Source organism: Schistosoma mansoni, chromosome W (assembly GCF_000237925.1).
Source record: "Schistosoma mansoni strain Puerto Rico chromosome W, complete genome".
In the NCBI taxonomy this organism is placed as follows: Eukaryota; Metazoa; Platyhelminthes; class Trematoda; order Strigeidida; family Schistosomatidae; genus Schistosoma; species Schistosoma mansoni.
The window spans coordinates 16,536,815-16,557,155 of record NC_031502.1 but is presented as its reverse complement, the minus strand read 5'-3'; the positions used below and the strand labels follow the sequence as shown (position 1 = coordinate 16,557,155).

Below are 20,341 nucleotides of genomic sequence, written 5' to 3'. Positions count from 1 at the left end.
AGTAACTTTTCAATATCCTCGTTAGTCTTTATTTTTATTCGTCTACTGTTTTATCTTTCCATCATTTGGGTAAGAATGGCAATGCCTATCGAATGAACTTCGATTGTTACTTACTAGTTAGTTAGTTGATTTTTGTTCACCTTTAATCTTTTTTTTCTGCCCACTCTTCTCGTTCGTGTATTTTCTTGTTGCCTTTTTTCAAAAACGTAACATCTCTACCTTTCTTCCTTCTCCCTGCTTCTTTTTTTCTACTGACAAATGTACATAGCTTGTTCACCGATATGAGATAATCAGTCGAGTCGTCTAACGTTTAACCTCTAATTACTGTGAACATTAACATGTTAAATACAAAATCGGAATAAAAGTGTTAAGCCAATCGTACTACCTTGAAGATGTTCCATTCTGTCTAGTAGGGTATCATGCATGCAGCATAATATGTATTCCTAAATTGTGCTTAAGGTAATATCCTCAAGATTTCCGAATTTTGTATTTATATCATAGTATAAAAATGATTTTTTGTTGTTCCCTCTTATTTCTCAATGTACGTCCATATACTTAGTAAACCTGTTATGAAGATCATGCAAGTTGTTCTTTTATTATTTACTTATTTGTAGATGGTTGCCCAGATCATTGTAATGGACACGGTCAATGCACCATGTATCCATTGTCTAGTTCTTATTATTGTCAATGTTCTCCTGGTTGGTCAGGTAGTGCGTGTCAACGACAAATCGAAACAATATGTGATGATGGAATAGATAATGATCATGGTAAATTTAGTCTATTAAATATCCTTTAAGTTTTTAAATATCATCAGAGATACAAAAACTGTCCACGTTTGGAGACAAATAGTCTCACAGTTTTTGGACGCCGAGTTAATGGAAGACATTAAAAAGAAAATTATATTCATTTAAGTCTCAGTGCCTGATTGATTTAATAATAACTCCAACGTTTCTCTAGACAATCAGATCCGAAATAGTCTTTTTTTAGTATCACAAGTAATCTCTCATAATCTAAGTCATTATTAAAATATAATACAAAGCGAATGATTTTATTTGCTTATTTGTAATCATATTTATGTCAAGAACATTATTAGTTTATTATTACTACTCATTATTTAAATACACAAACACTGGTACAAGGGAGCACCAAACATATATGCTCCAAAATTCATCATTCGATTTATCTAAGGGCTGGGATACTGCCTGGGCTCCCAAACCAAAGTAGATGGTGTTCTTAGAGGGCCACTCTCCGAGCCTTGACCTAAAGGTCTAATCTACAAGGCAGTGGAGCAACGTTAAGAAATGCAGTCCTATGGTAGCTGGTGTTCAACAATTGGTTCATACGCCATTTGTTCCTTCAGGACCATGGAGCCAATGTACACCATTGGTTTGGAATTAGGGTTTTCCAACTCCCCTAAGTGAACTCTTCGTGTCCCATATCTTTCTGTCAATATGCGATGTTGGCAGTTAACATTAAAAACAAAGAGTGCTAAATAGTTGGGAAAAATTTCATCATATTTGTATATATCTAAATATGCATGATTTATCTCATTTTTCTGTTACGTATGAAAAATACCTGTCATACTGTATTGGCCACCTCTTTTTAGTTTAATATTCTTATTCAATACGAGTCTATCTCCCTGTTCACTCCATGTCATTTTAAAAATGAGTGCCATGACAAAATAAAATGTATTTGGTGTTTATTCTGTCCTTCGAAAATTTGTGGGGTTCATATGAATTTATTTCATAATAAATAAATGATCCTGAAATTAGTTGATTTTAGCAGTTGTTCTTACCAATTACTCAGTTGTACATTAATAGTGGGTTAAGAGTTTTTGAAACATAAAAAATATATTTTATATTGTGATGAAAAAATGAATTTCCATTTTTAAAATACCACTCATAAATATGTTGTTGCACTTCAATGCGGTACATCTTGGTAGTAGTCATCAATGTAAATGTTGGACAAAACTTTTAAGTTGACTATTTAGTCAAAATTTGAACTATTAAGTCAGATTACAGTTTACAACATTTTCAGATTTCATCATTATTAATCTTCGAATAGCATAAGACTAGTAAATTAATCGTTACTATTCTGGCTAAGTTTCAGTGGATGTAAATGACACTTGTTTTTAAGGATGAACAAGCAAATATCCGGTACTTGTTGTTTCTCCCAACTAATGTTTCAAGTTTTATTAGCATGACATGTAAATGAACTACTTGCATTTGTGTCGAAACATACCCAAATCTTAAACTAAAATCTATGATTAAATAATCATAAATTTCAACAATAAAATCACTAAAATCTCAACAAATCGCCTTCTGATAATCATGGATGGATTTATTTTTTGTATAGGAAAGCAAACTGTTATCCTTGAATAGCCCACACTGAATAGACCAAACTCTCTGTATAAATCATTAATTCATTTATCTCAAAAAAAAAATTTTTTCCTACTTTTTTCACACTGTCATTGTGTCGAGGGGAAAAGTGAAGAAACAATAAATTAGATATTCCCAGTATATATATACTGCTTTTCTGACTGTCTGTACATAATTCATTTTCAGTGACAACTCTGTGTGTAGATTATAAAGAATTTCATATATTTGAACATAAGCACTCACATTTGACATTTGTTTTAATACTTAACAACAATGTTATAACGTTTAGGAGAAAATATTTTGCTGTGTTAGCCATGCGTGGATCTACCAACTTCATTTCATTGACAAAATTATACAACTTAATGATAAATGTACCAGCAAATACAAGTTGTAGGTATAATTGACTGTGATACAAATAATAAACCAATCTACTTAGGCTGTTCCTTTATCTCAAACAATCGTCCGTCTAATCGTTAACTAAGTGTTAGCTATTTTTATTTCATTCATATAGAAAATAATAACATCTTAAATGACGAAAATCGGTGCTTGAACATTTAATTCCCATGGACTGCAGTAATATGTTCATACTTATACGGACTAACTAACGAACTGTAACCGGGATATTGCTTTTTTCCACTCAGGTAGTACAACCATACGATAGGTAGTACACTGTCGTTTTTTATCCCAAGGGTTCACAGTCACTCAGTTTCTTTCTCTAGTTGATCGATAGACTTCAACTACCACGTACAAATAAAGCGCTTAATTTCTCTTCCCTCTAAAGAAGCCTGAACTTCCTTCAGATCATAAGTTCGAAACATATGTTCATCACTTTTTTATAACTAACAGCCTATGTTTAACAATATTCTTTTTACTTGTATCTTGACACTAATTTGATTATTTTCTAATTTCTTTATGCATGTGCTCATGTTGTCAGTCATCTTTTAGTAGTTTTATAAAAGCCCATCATTTAGTGAAAATGCTGGTAGTCGAGCAAATTATCCAGTGTCCCATTCACCGATGAATCTCACAAATTAAGCCACTAAGTTTGATAAATTCTGTAAGTTATAGTTACGTGCAAATTTCATCCACCTTTCGTAACCTCATTGTATTTATGTGTTAAATAGTTATTCTCGATTTAGGATTATCGATCATTGTGTGGGAATTAAAAGGGATTCTATTATTTCATTTAGATGTTCATTATTTTTATCATTTCCTCATAGGATTTCTTCTCAAACAACTATTCTGTAAAAAAATAGGAAAGAACATAAACATATTCACTGACGATATCTTTATACCTTGAATATTCGTGTGATTCTATGTGGTTAACGACGGTTCATTCAATCAATATTGGCTGAGCTTCTAATATATTTCACCACAATATATATCAGATCTCTGTTCGTCTTTAACTATAATCCCAGTTACTTCTGATTTAAAATTTACTCATCCTATATACAATTTGTTTAATGATTTCTCTGACCCCCAATCGATTAAATTTTGTATTCTTTAAAAGTCTTTCTGATAATTATACATCAAAACCTATTCAAGTGTAAAAATTGAGTCAAGAGGATTCTGTGTAATTACCGTCTCTAGGTTAAGCAATATTAAATGGGAACATTAGTGACTGATTTTATCAGCTAGATAACTATTATAAATCAGGTCGCATTAGACGACATTATTATCCCTTTTCAGACCACTTAGCATATTACTCACCCACCACGTTGTCTAGGTAAAGTTGATCCGTGATTTATACTGTTTAGTGTTTACATTTATCGACTTTTATCATAATTTTTAACTCAAAAATAACGTGTTATCTAACCATAATATCTACACAGAACACAAGCGATAATAGTTTATTTACCCATAATGAAACTATCTTTTTTCCTTTGGTTAATTAACCGGTTAGTTCTGTTCATCTGTGACTCTCTAGTGAACTTTATTAAGTATTAATATTAAATAATTCTGTAAATATTCGAAGCCTGTTAAATGTGGTTCAATATTAGCTTATTTGATCTTTTTTGTGAACTGATTTTTCTCTTGTTGTTTATAGTGCCGTTATTTACCCATACATTCTTACAAAATGTATAAAAGTTGATAATATCTCTTAATTTATACAACTGAGATTCTGGAAAATATATATCTTTTATTTGCAAATCATTGGATTTCTGTGCCCATCATTATGAAATGTCTATTCATATATAAATTCACAATAACACTCATTTATACGAAAGAAAAAAGACACTATTCTTTCATTAATTGTTATGCCTCTTATTATAATAAAAAAGGCGCATAAAGACGCCTCTCTGTCATCATTTTTTATAAATTGTAATATTCTCTAAATAATGTAAATCAAATAACATTCGGAATATTACTGTAATAGTAGTTATTATGACTAGTATTGTTATTTTCCAAGGCTCCTACATAATGTTTATTTTTGATTTCCTAACCTCTCTCATCAATAAAAACCCTGTTATTGTGAGCTTCCCATCTAAGTCCTTGCAAAACATCATCCTTGTGTTGTATATGACAGCCTATTCATTTATGATACCAAGCATTTACTCATTGAATCTACGTTGGTTGGTCGCCTGATTCGGTTAATGGTAATCATGTGTACAAGCCCAACTTGCTACCTAAGTGTGAAGACAAGAAATAGGTATAAAGTTGTACATGTTTGCTGAATCAAAATGTACACCATCCCATGTGTATATATTAAGATAGATTACTAGCCAGTTGAGTATAATTGTTCGAACTAAAACACATTAAACTATTGACATGGTAGAAAAAGTGTTCTTTATTATTCATGTTGTTGAGTTGTGGACTGTTGATAACCATGAATCGAATCAAACACCGCCTCTACCAACTCCAGACTAATCGATTTCTATCCCGAATGTTTTTATTATATTTCACTGAGCAATTTAGTTTGGCATGTTTTACAACCAGTCTTTGTAGTTATCCGTTTTATCGTTTGTTTTGTCCTTAGTGGCTAATTTCTTTAGGCTCCATAGTTATTCCGTTTCAGTCTTTTAACGAAAAAAAGTTTGCTATATTTTTGTTCCTTTTCGTTATTATACATTCGATAAACTATTGTTAATAGCCAACGAAAATTTATATTAATGTTATTCTTTTTTTTTTACCAAGAACTTGTATATTATTTTTAACTGCACAGCCTTCGCGAATGAAATCATTGGAAAGGGATCCCTCCCTTCAAGCACACACACTATTGTTCTAATATTCAATAAATGTTTTTAATACATATGTGTAAACTGTCTTCACTTAATCATACTAAACACCATATTTCTCTTTTCCTCTATTTCCTTCCTCTCGGTTAGATGATCTTGTTGATTGTTTAGATCCCGATTGCTGTACATCGACACATTGTGATCGACTCATTAAACTTGGTCCAAATGCTGGTGGCGTAGCTGCTGATAACGCTCAACAAAGTTGTGCACACAGTGAATCATTTGATTATTATTTATTAATTACACCGATTGCACCATTGGACAGTGCATTTTATGGTCAATTAGAATTCCTTCTAAGACGTGAACGTATTGTTGTAGAGAACTTCGATCCCAGGTTAGAACAATTTCTGCCGTTTGTTGTTTTTTTTAATGGAGGAATTCACTTCTCAACTTGTACTTTTGGATTTTTGTCACCTTCCGCTGCTGTTGTTATTTTACTTGAATTCGGCCTTATTTTAATTTTAATTTTTTTTGGTTATCTATTTGTGTATTCTTATTTATTCATTTATCTATTCTGTTACTGATATTAATATTTATTTCTTCATTCGGCGTTTAATTTAATAAGTTTTGGTGGCCATAAAAATTCTGAAGAGACTTTTTTTTCCAAGCGAATAAATGATTTTTATTAATGGACCCTCACTCTGAGTATTTTCCTCAAACTTTATATATTATTGTCTTAGCTTCAAAAATGTAATTCACTCAACAGCGTAGATGTTCATTGGCCCAACTGTCCAGATCACTTCAGAACGACGAAATGAATATAACAAGATGAACTGCTAAAGAGATCTAAATAATGTAGTAACAATGATACTAAGAAAAACTGAACATTAATAAAATGATTCCAATTGACATGATGGAAAGGTATGAATGAAGGAATTCGGGTATTAGAGATCGAGAGGTAGTTAGAGTGATTGCATCTGTTTTATTGTGAGGGATTCTGGTCTATGTTACACGAAATCTTTAAATACTGATTGTGTTTACCTCACAGACTCTAACCAACTAGTCTTGATTTACTAACATGGATTAGGTCGACAGTCAGTATATTCATAGACTGATGCCACGTTTTTAGTTTGATCGCCCCTAGCTTTCCTCCAACTTATGTCTACACCAGACAATATCACCTTCTAGCTAGGTGGTAGTTAAGCATACATAACGCATATACCAACCTCCTCAGTCAATAAAAATCCACTAATTCATCTATGTTTCACAGCTTTTCATAATCGATAACTTTATTCAGTGCATTAAGCTCAAAGATTATCATTGAACTATTCATGATGAATGTCTCATCCACTGTCCTATTCTGTTCATCAGCTTAGTGATTTTCCATTTTTCTTGGTTAATATACACAAACTATTACCGAAAACTGCAACATTTGTAACTGTACTTAAAGAACTATAGTATACAACACCAGAAAGAGACTTCAAAATAAAATGACCCAGCTACGTTACATGTAGTGTATATATCACTTTGAAGTCTTCAGAAACAAACAGTCAAATTGACTAGTAGAAATCCTTTCTAGTTAAATCAGTAAAAGAAACTAGGCTAGTTCATACTCAAACATCGAAGACTGAAGAGGTGAAAACTCATGAAGTAGGAAAATCTCGAAAAATCAACCAAGTATGAAGGTAACGACTAAAAGAAAACATCTTTGTGGATGCTCTATGATACGATAATTCAGTCTAAAGTTTCATTACTATAATTCTTTAAATGTTACTATCTATCATTCACACTTGTTAATTTCTGTTATCTACAGTTTTATATTATATATACAATTATTATTATAATAAAATCCACCTGTCAGGTTTTTCTTCTTGCCTGGAAATTCACAATTTCATCAACAACCGATTCGTCTGAGCTATCCGCTAAAATATTTTGTTTTTGTTGACTATTTTTGGGTTTTCTGTCGACTGGCTGTTGTATATTATAAACGAGCATTCATTCCATATTTTTATTTTATTTACCAGTTCGTCGGAAGTGAAATCGTCCATTAACGAAATGGCTTTTTTAAATGACCAAGTGCTTAATATATGCGCTACCAAGGCAGGAGATAAGACACCATAATTCTAGTTCTGTTCTCTTTAAAAACTACCCTATACACTCAACTGGTTGTATTTTTTTGTATTGCTAACCTCTGAATGCAACTAGTGATGGTGAAGTGTACTCAGCGTACATTTTTTGTAATCTAAAATCCTACGGTGTTTTTTTCTTACTTATTTCATGACTATCGTATATTTTTTCGAAAAGGCCTCTCATCTACAGAAAGTGATAAAACCATTTTGTCAACATTTTATAGTTCATATCATAAGTACTAGAAAGTTGGAATACTCCTAAATATTGATTTCCCTGAATCTCAGGGTCATCCACAAACATATCATAGACCTTGAATTTTATTAAAATAATCCCCTTTATGTAAAACATGTATTTCCATTACTGTCATCTTAATTTTCTTTGAATTATTTTATAGTAAGTGTTAAGAATCGGAGCGTCAATATCATCGAAATTCGATTTTAAGGCTAATTTTCTACAAATCAAGACAAACAAGATTCAGAGATTAACTATAATTATTATATTTCGATGCCAATGAAAGCCTACAGATTTTGTTACCAGTTATTTAATATATAACTAGAAAATCTATCGCCTCACCCATAAGCTTAATTGAAATAAACAAAAACTCATTTAGTCATTTAAAATTCTTTTTTTAAAAAGATTTTGGATTACTAATTTACTGGAATGACTGTTGCACAACTTACTTTTGTGATTTAAGCATGCTACCAGATTAGCGAAGTGTCTACAAATCCATGTATATTTGAACTACGTTCACTTATTATTTTACAGTGTTGTTATTTCATTCTAATTACTTTAAATCATATTGTGTATTTACATTGTTCAGACGTATTTCCGTTGTTCGTGGTGTAATTCGTCAATGGGACGGAACTGTATTTTGGGGTTGTCGTGTATCCGATAGAGCTAATATGCAAAATGGATATACACTAACTGATAAAAGTGGAAGGTCAGTTAATTTTCCAAATTCAAACCACTGATTAAATATAAGTTCATATAATCGACCTTAAGATACGGTTTTACGTCCTAGCTCTAGTAATCGTAATCTTTAAACTTGTTATCCAGTAGGTGAAAGTCGAGTGCTTGATACACTATTGAGTAATCTGTCTCAAATAATTCATTTGCTTGCACTGACTTTTGTACGTAGATAAAGAATCGATATGGAAAAGTGGTAGGTAAAGAGAATACTCTATATTTCCCTGTTATTAATTAGCATATAATTTTAATGGGAACCATCACAGAAATATTTTTTTGTTTCCACCTACATAACTCAGTCAGTCGGCTACAACGTAGTACCAGGCGCATATATGCATCGGTTCAAGTTGCCATACCTCATTAGCACAACAAAATGAACACCAAATTCACAGAAGTAGTTACTTCAATGATAGTAATATATAAAAGAAAGATTGTGTATAGGCATATGATACAGGAAGAAATAATTAGCTCTTAGAAAGAAAAGTATAAAGTAATTTTAATTTTACAAGATGAACACCGAATTCATAGAAATAGTTAATTTAATGGTGGTAATATATAAAAGAAAGATTGTATATAAGGATATACTACAGGAAGATATGAAGCAACTTTGATTTCATAGTTTAAAGAAAGACAGAGAGTGTATACACCTACGCCATTGTGATCGATTCTGAGCCATGTCACCCAGAGTCTCCAACCATTGGTTACGATGGTCACACGGACCCCAACCAAGTAGTCTGCATCAGATTTCACCCGACTACATATATGATTAATTGGCTGGTTAGCCAGTTGTAGCGTTTCTATTAAGTCCAGATCAAGCAGATCTAGTCCTGGACTTTCTGTGAGATATATTTTGGCATTCTTCTGTAGATTGCCTTTTTTAACTGGACAGCATATCTCTCCAACAATATTTAACTTCCCTCCAGATGCACTGTGGGCTAACTGAGTTGTTGAGAGCACCAAGGGTTTGCCAATATGACTCCATGTTTTCCGGCTGATGAGTGAAATGTCTGAAGCAGTGTCGAGCTGCACGGCGTCCATTAATCTCTAAAGTCACATATTTCCTTCGGTTACGTTCTGTTCTTGTATGTGCCACTATTATTCTATTAGTTGATGAATAATGTTTGCGTCTCCGGTAATGAACACGTGGTGTGTGACGGTGCATCTTCTTCCTACAACATGTTTCTTTATGTCCTTTGAACTGACACTTAGTGCACCGGTAGTTTCTGTATGAGCAGAACCTTTTGTAATGCAGCTCTCCGCAAAACCAACATGCGAATGGAGGCTTCCTTTTGGTTGCGTTCTGCTTTTGCATATAGGAATCTTTCTTCCCACTTACTGCCTGTACACAAGGGAGTCGACCATTATTTCCCACCATTGAGGTGTCATGTTGTTGACATTCAGTTGTCACCTCTTGAAGGGTAATATTTGGACACTTCACTTTTACTCAGAATTCTGGTTCTGATGTCTGCATCTTCTGGAGACTGTAAGCTGCATGCAAAAACAAGACATTTGAATTGATCTTCTGTCATTGCTGCTAGTTTACAGCGCTCACATTCGCGATTTACTATGCTGGCATGTTGCACCCAATCATCGTTGCCAGCTTTTACTATCTTCAAGCACTGATAACGAATATTAAATAAGGAAGACTGTTCACCGAAAATTTGCGACAAAATATTAACTGTTGCTTTGAATGAAAGGTCTCTTGTGTTCTTGGGAAGAATGTAATTAGTGTATCGTTCATGTTCAATAGTCCCCAGCTTTCGTAGGATTACTCTGACCTTGGCGACATCATCAAACGTTTTTAAGTCCACGGTAAATACATCGTCATATTTCTTGTACCAGGATTCGAATGTTACACCAGCTGAAGCATCAAAATGAAATTCATGAATGGGATCGATGATATAATCAGCATGCGATTTAGAAGAACCATCTGTAAGTCCATTCTTGTTGAGGTTCATTCGCTGCGTTGGTGTTTCAAATATATGAATCTGAAACTATTCGAAAAATTTTTCATGGAGCTCTAGAAAAGCTTCAAATCGATCAAAGGTAATAGACACTTTGATAAATTGACCCCGTCGCCAGTTGTTTTATCTAGAGCTTTAGCTCCTTGCTATACCGCGTACTGCCAGACTACTTGAACGATCGAACCCACAACGTCTCAAGAGATAGAAGACTAGTAAGTAGGAATGTTATTCCCAATAGTGTCAAATATAGTAAAAGTCTCATGTAATTATAGCTTTTTGGCTGAAAGTAAATCGTCATTTCGGACAGCCAACAGGCTCATAGGGGGTCCTTCTTATTCATCCAATAGGGAAGCTACACGCCGACATTCTACAATGTTCCTCTAGCGGTGATTGGATGGAATGTCTTCGGCTCTTTATGGGCTTCTTGAGTTTGCCAACGAGCCATCCTTACAACTACTGTACAGTAGAAAGTGTTTTCAGCGAACAAAGGTTTATTCAACCACCACAAAACACAAAACATTGTTGTTACTTTGTCATTCAAGTCTTTGGTCAAGTAGACAAATACCCCTCGGAACGGGTCTTGGAAATGGATCCTAGTTGTGATTACTCAAAGTCGACCACCGGATTAAAATTACAGTCGCTTTCAATCTTCCCGTGTAAATTTGATTTCGTACTATTGTCATTTCTTTTAGCTTTTATTTACCTCTCGTTTATTGTGTACGTTTGTTGGCATTTCCGTTAATGTTCTCTTGCTGTTCTTTCAAAAAGTGTAGCATCCTAACCCTAGTTTTTCATTTTACCATGTCCCATCTTCAAAGTACCATATTATGCAGCTCATTAATCTTTTCGTGTTCCTTTTTCAAAATATTTATTCCAGATTTGACCTACCAGTTGATGGGGGAACAATTGTTCAGTTAGAATTCCTACGGTATCCTACTGATCAATTTTCAGCCGTACATAATTTATATGTCCCTGTTAATCAGATTATCAATATGGGCGATTTTTATATGTATGATGCTAAACAGTTATCAAATAATGACCTACCAACAACAATAACAACGAAAACCACTACTAGTAATATTTTGTCAGGTGATTTTGGGGGTACACTTGGTCCATCACCAATACACGGGGATCTATGGACTATAAACAGTTTTATGCCCAAGTTCTCAGATAAAAATATGGTCGTAGAAAATGTATGTAGTAGTGGAAATATACATGACACAGTTACACTTGGTGGTCCTTATATACAAAGCAATTCATTAATGGATATTTCAAATGTTTGCCTAGATGAGCAGAATATCATATGCGTCAGAAATGGGGCATTGATGTATAATATTCCAATAAAGGTTTGTTGATTTTTCCAAGTATATTTTGTAATCATCTGATCGATAATTTCGGTTTGGCAGGTGAAAGGAACCGAATATTTTTAATAATATTTATTAAAGGCTTAGTGTAAGGTATACACCGAATATGCTACCATCGGCCAGTTACTAAATCCACTTCATGATAACGTCCATCCATTCTATTTAGGTATACTATAATTGAATTTCACCTCAATTTAGGTACTACGCTTTCAATAAATAAACTCATTATTTTTACAGTTTTTTTGTTTGTATAGTTGCAAATGCATTTCTAAAGGTCATCATTTTGGAATTTTTAAAAGTGACTTCCGGTAATTGCTTAAACAGAAAATGCAAATAATTAAGTAAAAGGGCAAATATATTAGACGAATATTCTAATCTAAAATTAGAATTTAGGGTTATTGAACTTTTTGGACGCTAAAAGTATTATAAACCAGAAAAACACTAATAATACAAATTCATTAAATGTGAATGACCAATGTTTACTTCGGTCAACTAGATTCTCATTTTAGTTGTATATCTGTAATCATATAGGATACACAACTTCGGCTTATATACCGTTCCGATCGCACTTCCGGTTACAAACCTGGCATATCTATTCATCTATTAGCATCAAATCGAGCTCCACCTTTGAATTTGAAAGAAATTCACCTAGTAATTGATATTGCTGGTCAACGTCACGTGAAGCTTTTGGAACCTGAACCTGGCTTACTTAGCACTTTCTATTGGAATAAAACGGATGGTTACAATCGGTCTGTTTACGGTTTAGCTGAAGCCAAGGGTAAGTATCTGTTTATATTTTTATGTGAAGCTACTTATTCATTGATAAATCCACGATATATCGTAAAGATTCTCTTGCATCTAGTGTTATAATATAATATTTAAAACCATTTCAAGCATGTATCTTAACATATCAACTACTTTATTTAAATAAAGACGTTTTTAAAAACTACTGCACTTGTATTATTGCTGTATGTGTTCTATTATCTCTTTTCTTACATTTTCATGACCTGATTACATTTACCTTTCCAGTTTACATGATCCAATTTGTTAAAGAAATCTCTCTCCATCACTTAACATCAAATGTTAATAGACTGTAAACGAGATGGCTGCTTTGTATGGCCTCGTATGAATTTATTTGTAGACTTTATTGATGAAGTACTTTATGTTAAATAAAACGTTAATTACAACTCGAAAAAATAAATTTCTCACGGTAACTGATGTCCACATAACCAATATCAGTTTACCTGAAAATTCCCCCATTGAGGTGAAGGACGACTGTTTAATTAAGAACTATGAACTTAGTGGGCCTCATCAAAATTGATAAGTGCAAAACAGAATGAAATAAACCGACACAAAACCATCCAATTTTAAACCATGTACCAGCTTCATTGACATGTTTAACAAAGAACAAACTAAACAGGCAGCTAAGTCAGAGAACTGATGGAAATATATTTTCATCTATAAACCAACACAAATTAGGATTATTTTTGATCATTGATTGGTGCTGTTGTGAGGATTCTTTGAACAGTGCCCACACACCGAAAAATAGTAACCTACTCCCTCCCCAAACTAACGAAATGAGGCTGTAAGGTGTTTGGAAATTAATGTATTCCGTTATTAACTTTCATTCTAAAAGAAAGCTTTTGGTGAAAATGTTAATAATTAGACATTGTGTGGCTTTTTATATTATCAAATAAGTTATTTGTGTTCTGAGTAATCGTAAGTATCTTCTATGATCATAATGTTTTAAACTCCAATATTACAATGTTATCACTACTACTTACCATCAACTTGGAAACTACTTCATTTATTGTGCACAAGTTTAAATACAACTGTTTTGGAAATACTCATGCATAGGAAAACAATCATTATAATGGAACAAGACATATTTCATTTAATTAATGATTGAAAATGAAATCAGTGAGATTGTAAGATTATTATGGAAATTGATATTTGAAAACTAGTAGTAGTAGTAGTAGTAGTAGTCATCTAGATTAATCATCCTTTTTTTGGCTCCTTGTAATATGAATAAGCTCAACTGTCAATTAATAAATTCAATATAATCCATTTAAATGAAATATGTTTTAGTCTACATTTTTGAATATAGAATTGAAATTTCCCAATTTTTAAACAAAGCATTGTTTGGTTCACTTGAAAGAAATTTTCTTTATGGTTAGCTTAGTGATTTATCCACATCATAAAAGATTTTTTTGTAATGACGACATCACCATATTGGACTAAAATTAATTAAGCCAATGAATTTGTTCAGTAGACCGTAAATTGTTCACCTTAATGTTGATCGTTTCCAACTGCTTTTCTAATTTTGATGAATAAGTTCTTTTACAACACTTGAAGTTTTATTGGGACTCTAAAATTGGACAACAAATAATTCAGTTTCTGTTTAGTGTGAATATAGCGAAAAGATGAAACTACCAATGTTTCTGATCAGATTACGATACCCATCAGAATTGATCCATCAAAAAGTGTTAACTGGGCATTAGACTGAATAATACACAGATTGGTAAAGGACTAGTTATGAATTTTATTCTATCTAATCTTCAATACTGATCGAATTCCATTGCGACAACCAATCAAAAAAATATATCCCTTAACATATTACAACTTAGTTCACAGAATTTTATCAACACTTAAGTCTAGATAAATACGATATTACTTATTATTTAGTAATTAACCGGTGTGAAATATCTCAGTACAATAGAAGGTCAGTCTCAGCCTGGATAGCTCAGGGCTAACGCAGCCGATTGTAATAGCAGGTGATATGAGTTCAAATCTCATGGCGAGTGTCTATTTCCTCAATATTACAGACATGTTTTACCATTGGATGCTTAATAGCAAGAATTCTATGTACGAGGCCTTTTGTTAGTAGCCTCCGGACACCTAGTATTCAAACTGAATAATATCTGTGATATAAACGTCTTTTTGATCTATCATTTTAAGCAAAAAGTTCTTTGGAAAACACTTAACATAAATTTTACGTTTGAAAATTACTAAGCTCGGTCATTTTTTACTTCTGCTGGTATCAATAAGTGTACGTTTAACTATATGTTGATCGAATCTTGCGAGTTCTATGTTACGACTAAATCACTTTTAATCTTTTTCTTTCTAGTATCTGTTGGTTATGTATACACGAAATGTCCACGTATTTTCTGGGAATATCGAGTTGTTCAACTACCCGGAAATGAACTAATCAGTTCAGATTTAGCTAATTGGAATTTAAATATTTTACATACATATGCAGTTAGCCATGGGATTATTTATCGGTAAGTTCCCCTATACGAACATTTATATGATACAGTGGTGATATGGTCATTAAAATATCTGAATAACTGCTGATTACCAGTATGTATCATCGCCAAGATAAAAATTGATAATTTCAGACTAATTAGACATTGAGTGGATTGTTTATGATAATAATGTCTGTATTGATCTAATTCCATTAATTATTTATTCTATGTAGAAGTGGCTCAAATATTAGAGATTCCCCTTTTCACATTCGAGATTATAAAAAAATAACTATTTTATCGTGCTAAATACGAAGTTGAATTTGATATGTCGATAAATATATGCGAAACCAATCGAACTCCAGATTTTCACTGAATGTCAAAGATCAAAGATCCTGATAAGTAACCGATTGAATTATCGCTAAGGAAATAAAACTTCTTACCCCGTCGTGTTGAGAATTAGTTTACCAGTGAAAAGCACATTGATTTCGCCATGAATTCCTATGAAATCATCTCTAGTTTCTCCAAAGAACACGGATGTAGAAAAGTATACCAAGCATCATGAGGTTTCCCCTTGTATTTATCTTCGCAAAAGAGAGTTTTAGCAAAGTAAGGGCTGAACATACTTGACTAATTAGTTAAAATAAATAAGAAACCAAAACATTTAGGATCTTTAAACGATTTAGGATTTTAACAAAAAAATAGATGCTCCATCAGGATATCAAAGATGCGGCTACTGGGTATATCGTTTACAATAATTTTTTGATTGATATAAAAACAGAGTCTCAGTGATAAAATGAATCTATAAATTACCACTTTAAAAACCGATCATATGAAGTGAAATTGCAAATACTTGTCACTTGGTCGATATAGGCTCAACATAAAGTTAACCACTATTGCCTACATCTGTTTATCGTATAAACTGTTGATTTCTGAACATATCGAGCATCAAATAAAAATCTTTATTCACTATATATATGGCTTAACTATCATTTGATTTAATTTTGTTAAGCGGTGATGGTTCACATTTCTACTTGAAACAAACAGACTGGCATATTAGTGCAGTCATCGGACTAACTGAACAACGTCGATCGCCAAATGACTGTAGTCGATGTTCAATTAATGATAAACCAACTCGACAGTTATCTCTATATAATCCATACTGTTTACTAACTGATTCAGCTGGCAATCTTCTAATTGGTGATGGGGGATTTTTACGTTGGTTAAATTCAACTAAACCAGCCGAGGAGTACAAGTAGGTTAATTTGTAATATTCACTTTTTGTTTTTTTTTCCTTTATATATTTGTTTTGGATACATTAAAATTTCACAACGAAATTGATTAATAAAATGAATGTTATTCTTTGTATTGTGTTCATTATGATGATAATCTATAAGCAATTACATTAAACTGGAATCGTTTGCTCTAGAAACTTTGTTTCTGTCATAAATACTTTCCGAAAGTTACATATCACTTGAAATACTGTTGTCTCTTCGTTTGATAAACTTTTATTTCATTCCATTCATCTTTACTATTCCTGGAACTATACTTAAACTTTGTCGGACTATAAACATCACTATGTATACATCGTTTCTTCAATGACCAGGCAAGACTAAGAATTTCAAATGTCATTAGATTATGAAATTTTTTCAATCCAAAAAGCTATCTGAATTTTTTTTCGAAATTGACATTTTCACTGAGCTTCCTAAATTGATTTGTTCATTATATCCCAAAGACCAGAAATCAACTATAATCCGTACTGTCAAACTTTATCTTGAATAAATATTTTTTTCTTAATTCAAACGTCATAAATTTCTTTCTTTACACTTATCTTCCAGGTCTTCAGCAGCGTTATCGTCCTCCTCACAATCATCATCATCTTTTAGAATGCCACTGATAAGATCAGATTCACTAAACAGTCCCTTTCAAGAACAATTGAAACGTAACGATCGTAGAAAATGGGAAACAATAATTGATTACAAGCTTGACTTTCTTCAGTCTAATTTTGATGAAGATCAGTTAACAACCTATTTTATTACTGTTCATCCAAATTATATATATCATGCAAACGATTACTCCATTTTAACATTATTAGGGAATAGTGGAAATGTTGGTGGAGCAGACTTTTCAAATGGATTATTCCTGTCACACACGAGTAGTAAAACCATATGGTGGCTAAAAACCACCCCAAATTTATCCGCACACTTACTTATCGGAGAAGATTGTCAATCTCCAAGCGCTAAGTCTAACATTAATTCTGAATCATCGTCAACAGCATTCAACTACCAAGAGTTCTGTATTAAACAGAATTTAAAATCCCCTAAAGGAATTGTCGCTACTCAAACGGTGTGTTCTTGTTCCTTTTTGTTTTACACAAACTATTTTACAGCTTCATTTTCGCTTCAACCAATAGTTTCTGTTGGATGATTTGCATATGTATGAATTTAGTGTTGAACGAACAAAATGAAGTCTAATAGGAACTCTTTGATTCATTACATTATGTATGATTTACGTTTTCATTTCTGCTACCACATATGTAATTTGAATACGCAAAACATACAGCTCCTAAGTATTACCTCCAATAATACTCATGTATAAACAAGCATGAAATTTCCATCTAAAGCATCATGTATTTTTCTAGCAGTCATGTGAATCTAACCGTAATAATTTAACTTAGTGATCACATCAAATTTCTCGGTTGGTAGATAGTGGTCGTTGTTCGAAAAATGTAAATGAGTCTCTGCTGATCTCCTTGATTTAAATAAGATTATTTATTTCTTTGAATACATAGATTTTAGTACAAACGAGCACCAGATATGTAGATATCTAACTCCATTACTTATTTATTCATATCTATTTACATTGTGATAATACGGACCCTCTTTTATGATTACTCGTCTTACCTAAAATCGATTTCGTGAAATCCGTTTCTAACTGCTTCTTGAATCCAGAAAACTATTGATTCACCTCATTTTGAAGGGTCAGTTGATATAAATCAAATGTGTATGAAATTATTCCGTGTGGCAGTAGAATGTTTATTCAAACATACATTAAACAGTTTCGATTTTCTTATTATTTTAGGAAAACTAATTTTATTATCAATTTTATACATTCTTGTTCAGAGCAATTTTATATGTGAACACCTTAGTTAATAAGCTAATGAACAATGTTATTATCTCTTACAGAGTTTGTTAGTGACTCAATCAAACCATTGCTTCATAGACAGTATTTTAGATAAACTAAATTCACAGAATAAGTTATTAATACTATCACAGTCTAGTATGAAGTATAGTTTCAGTCCAAATGTTTTCATAATTTGTATACTACTGGCAAGTAGGCAAAACGTAATTTAAACAATAAATACGAAAACTATTTCACTCTATAGATTCCACAATACTTGATAAATGAACAAATTACCTACTTTATTTGGAGTCCTGCAACAATTGATTATATACAAATTGGGGTAGGGATACTCGGCTTTGTATCAATTATTCGTGAACTTCATAAATAAATGTTTCGAATTTTTTTGTAAACTGTTCATTAACAGCATTTGCCAAAAAGCCATATAATATGATACATTTTGTTTCATTTACCTGCTTAATATTAAAAAAATTTTTATAATGCTTTATTTGTTTTAAGTTCGTTTATACTTTTCGTTCCCAATCTAAAATATAGGAATTGTATTTTATTGATTCTCAATCTATTTGGTCATTGTCGTTACGGCAAACTGGTTCTAATATGATCCCATTTTCCCGACTTGTAATTGGTAGTGATCCAAATTATTCATCGAATCCAAAGTCACTTAACACAACTACCTCAGGGACCAGTATTCCAAAAACAACTCCATCTTCATCGACACCACCTTGTGACCGATCTGTCCCAGGAAACCAGATGTTGCTAAATAATCCTGAACACTTGGCATTTAGTATTTTAGAGCAAGCACTATACTTCTCTGATAACGACCATGTAAGTTTTTATGGTTCTGGAAAAAGCATTTTGCTTGAACTACTGACTTCGTTAAACAAATCATAAGAAATATGTTTTTCCTAAAACCATCTGTTAGATGCTAAATGACTATATAATACCTGTTAAATAATTATTTATTTGAGGCTATGAGCTGTCTGACAAATGTAGTATGAAGTAATTTGATCGTGATCAATCAGCAACATTCAACCAGTTTAGAGTGAACACCGTCTCTCTTTGTATTCAAGAATAAACCAATTCTTTTAAAACTCACAAATCTGTGTAGTTTCTATGGATTTATTAAAAGTTGTTGGAAATTACACTAATCAGACAGCTGATAAAGTTTTAGGTGTAATCAAAAACCTTTCCCCCATAAGTTACGTTGTTTAGTGATATGTACATTCGGAATGCTCTCAACGGTTCATAAATAATGATTAAACTTATCTCAATGATTTAAAGCTAAAGTGAACTAATACCTGCCTGTCGCTCTCTGCAACCTGAGAAAACTTAATCGTGATAATTATGTAAATTGCATCTTAGCAATACGAATTACCAAAGGTTTATCTCTAGATGAGACCACTATTAATTTCGGACAGACTTATTACTAAAAATTAACTTCATGTTGATTGTCTCCGAACGATTAAAGAACTTCGTTTTTATTAAGAAATCTGTTCGACTAATTTTGGTAGATTATGGATTCACCATATCTTCAATATCATTTTTGGTAAGTTGTATCAAATTTATCTAGATTTTGATTGTGATTTAAGTGTTTTAGAAGACTTTAGTTTCAGTTTGTGATAGAGTTGAAACCGTTTTAAAATTCATTACCTAAGAATCTCTCATATTTGAATAATTTATGATCAATCTGAGATTCGAGTCTTTGCTGCACTCTTTACAGTCAGTTAGGTACCCTCAAGGTCTGACTACAAGTGGTCACTGACATGAAAAAAAAGTCAGCCTTCAACCTAATCTTTGCAAAATACTTAATAAGAAATACTGAGGAATTTTTTGGTTCGGATTAAACTCAACCGAATGAGTACACACATATACCTTCGAATGAAATTATATTTGTCAAAAATGAAGTATTGTTATTTGGTTATACTGTGTGGAAGACAGTTATGCATCTTTTTATTTGTATGTGTAATTAAAGGTAAATGG

At 32.4% G+C, this 20,341-nt stretch overlaps 1 protein-coding gene across 1 annotated transcript in view; it reads left to right on the top strand.

The window, feature by feature from the left end:
• Nucleotides 1-20,341, top strand: part of Smp_150770 (putative teneurin and n-acetylglucosamine-1-phosphodiester alpha-n-acetylglucosaminidase) — a gene marked incomplete at both ends in the record, with an annotated part of 72,881 nt that overhangs the window by 29,570 nt on the left and 22,970 nt on the right. The window contains 10 exons of the mRNA XM_018788770.1: nt 615-767; nt 5,705-5,948; nt 8,505-8,624; nt 11,492-11,638; nt 11,690-11,837; nt 12,510-12,756; nt 15,106-15,259; nt 16,233-16,475; nt 17,107-17,566; nt 18,896-19,186. Coding sequence (XP_018654280.1) covers nt 615-767; nt 5,705-5,948; nt 8,505-8,624; nt 11,492-11,638; nt 11,690-11,837; nt 12,510-12,756; nt 15,106-15,259; nt 16,233-16,475; nt 17,107-17,566; nt 18,896-19,186 — 2,207 coding nt within the window. The remainder of the gene's footprint in view (nt 1-614; nt 768-5,704; nt 5,949-8,504; nt 8,625-11,491; nt 11,639-11,689; nt 11,838-12,509; nt 12,757-15,105; nt 15,260-16,232; nt 16,476-17,106; nt 17,567-18,895; nt 19,187-20,341) is intronic.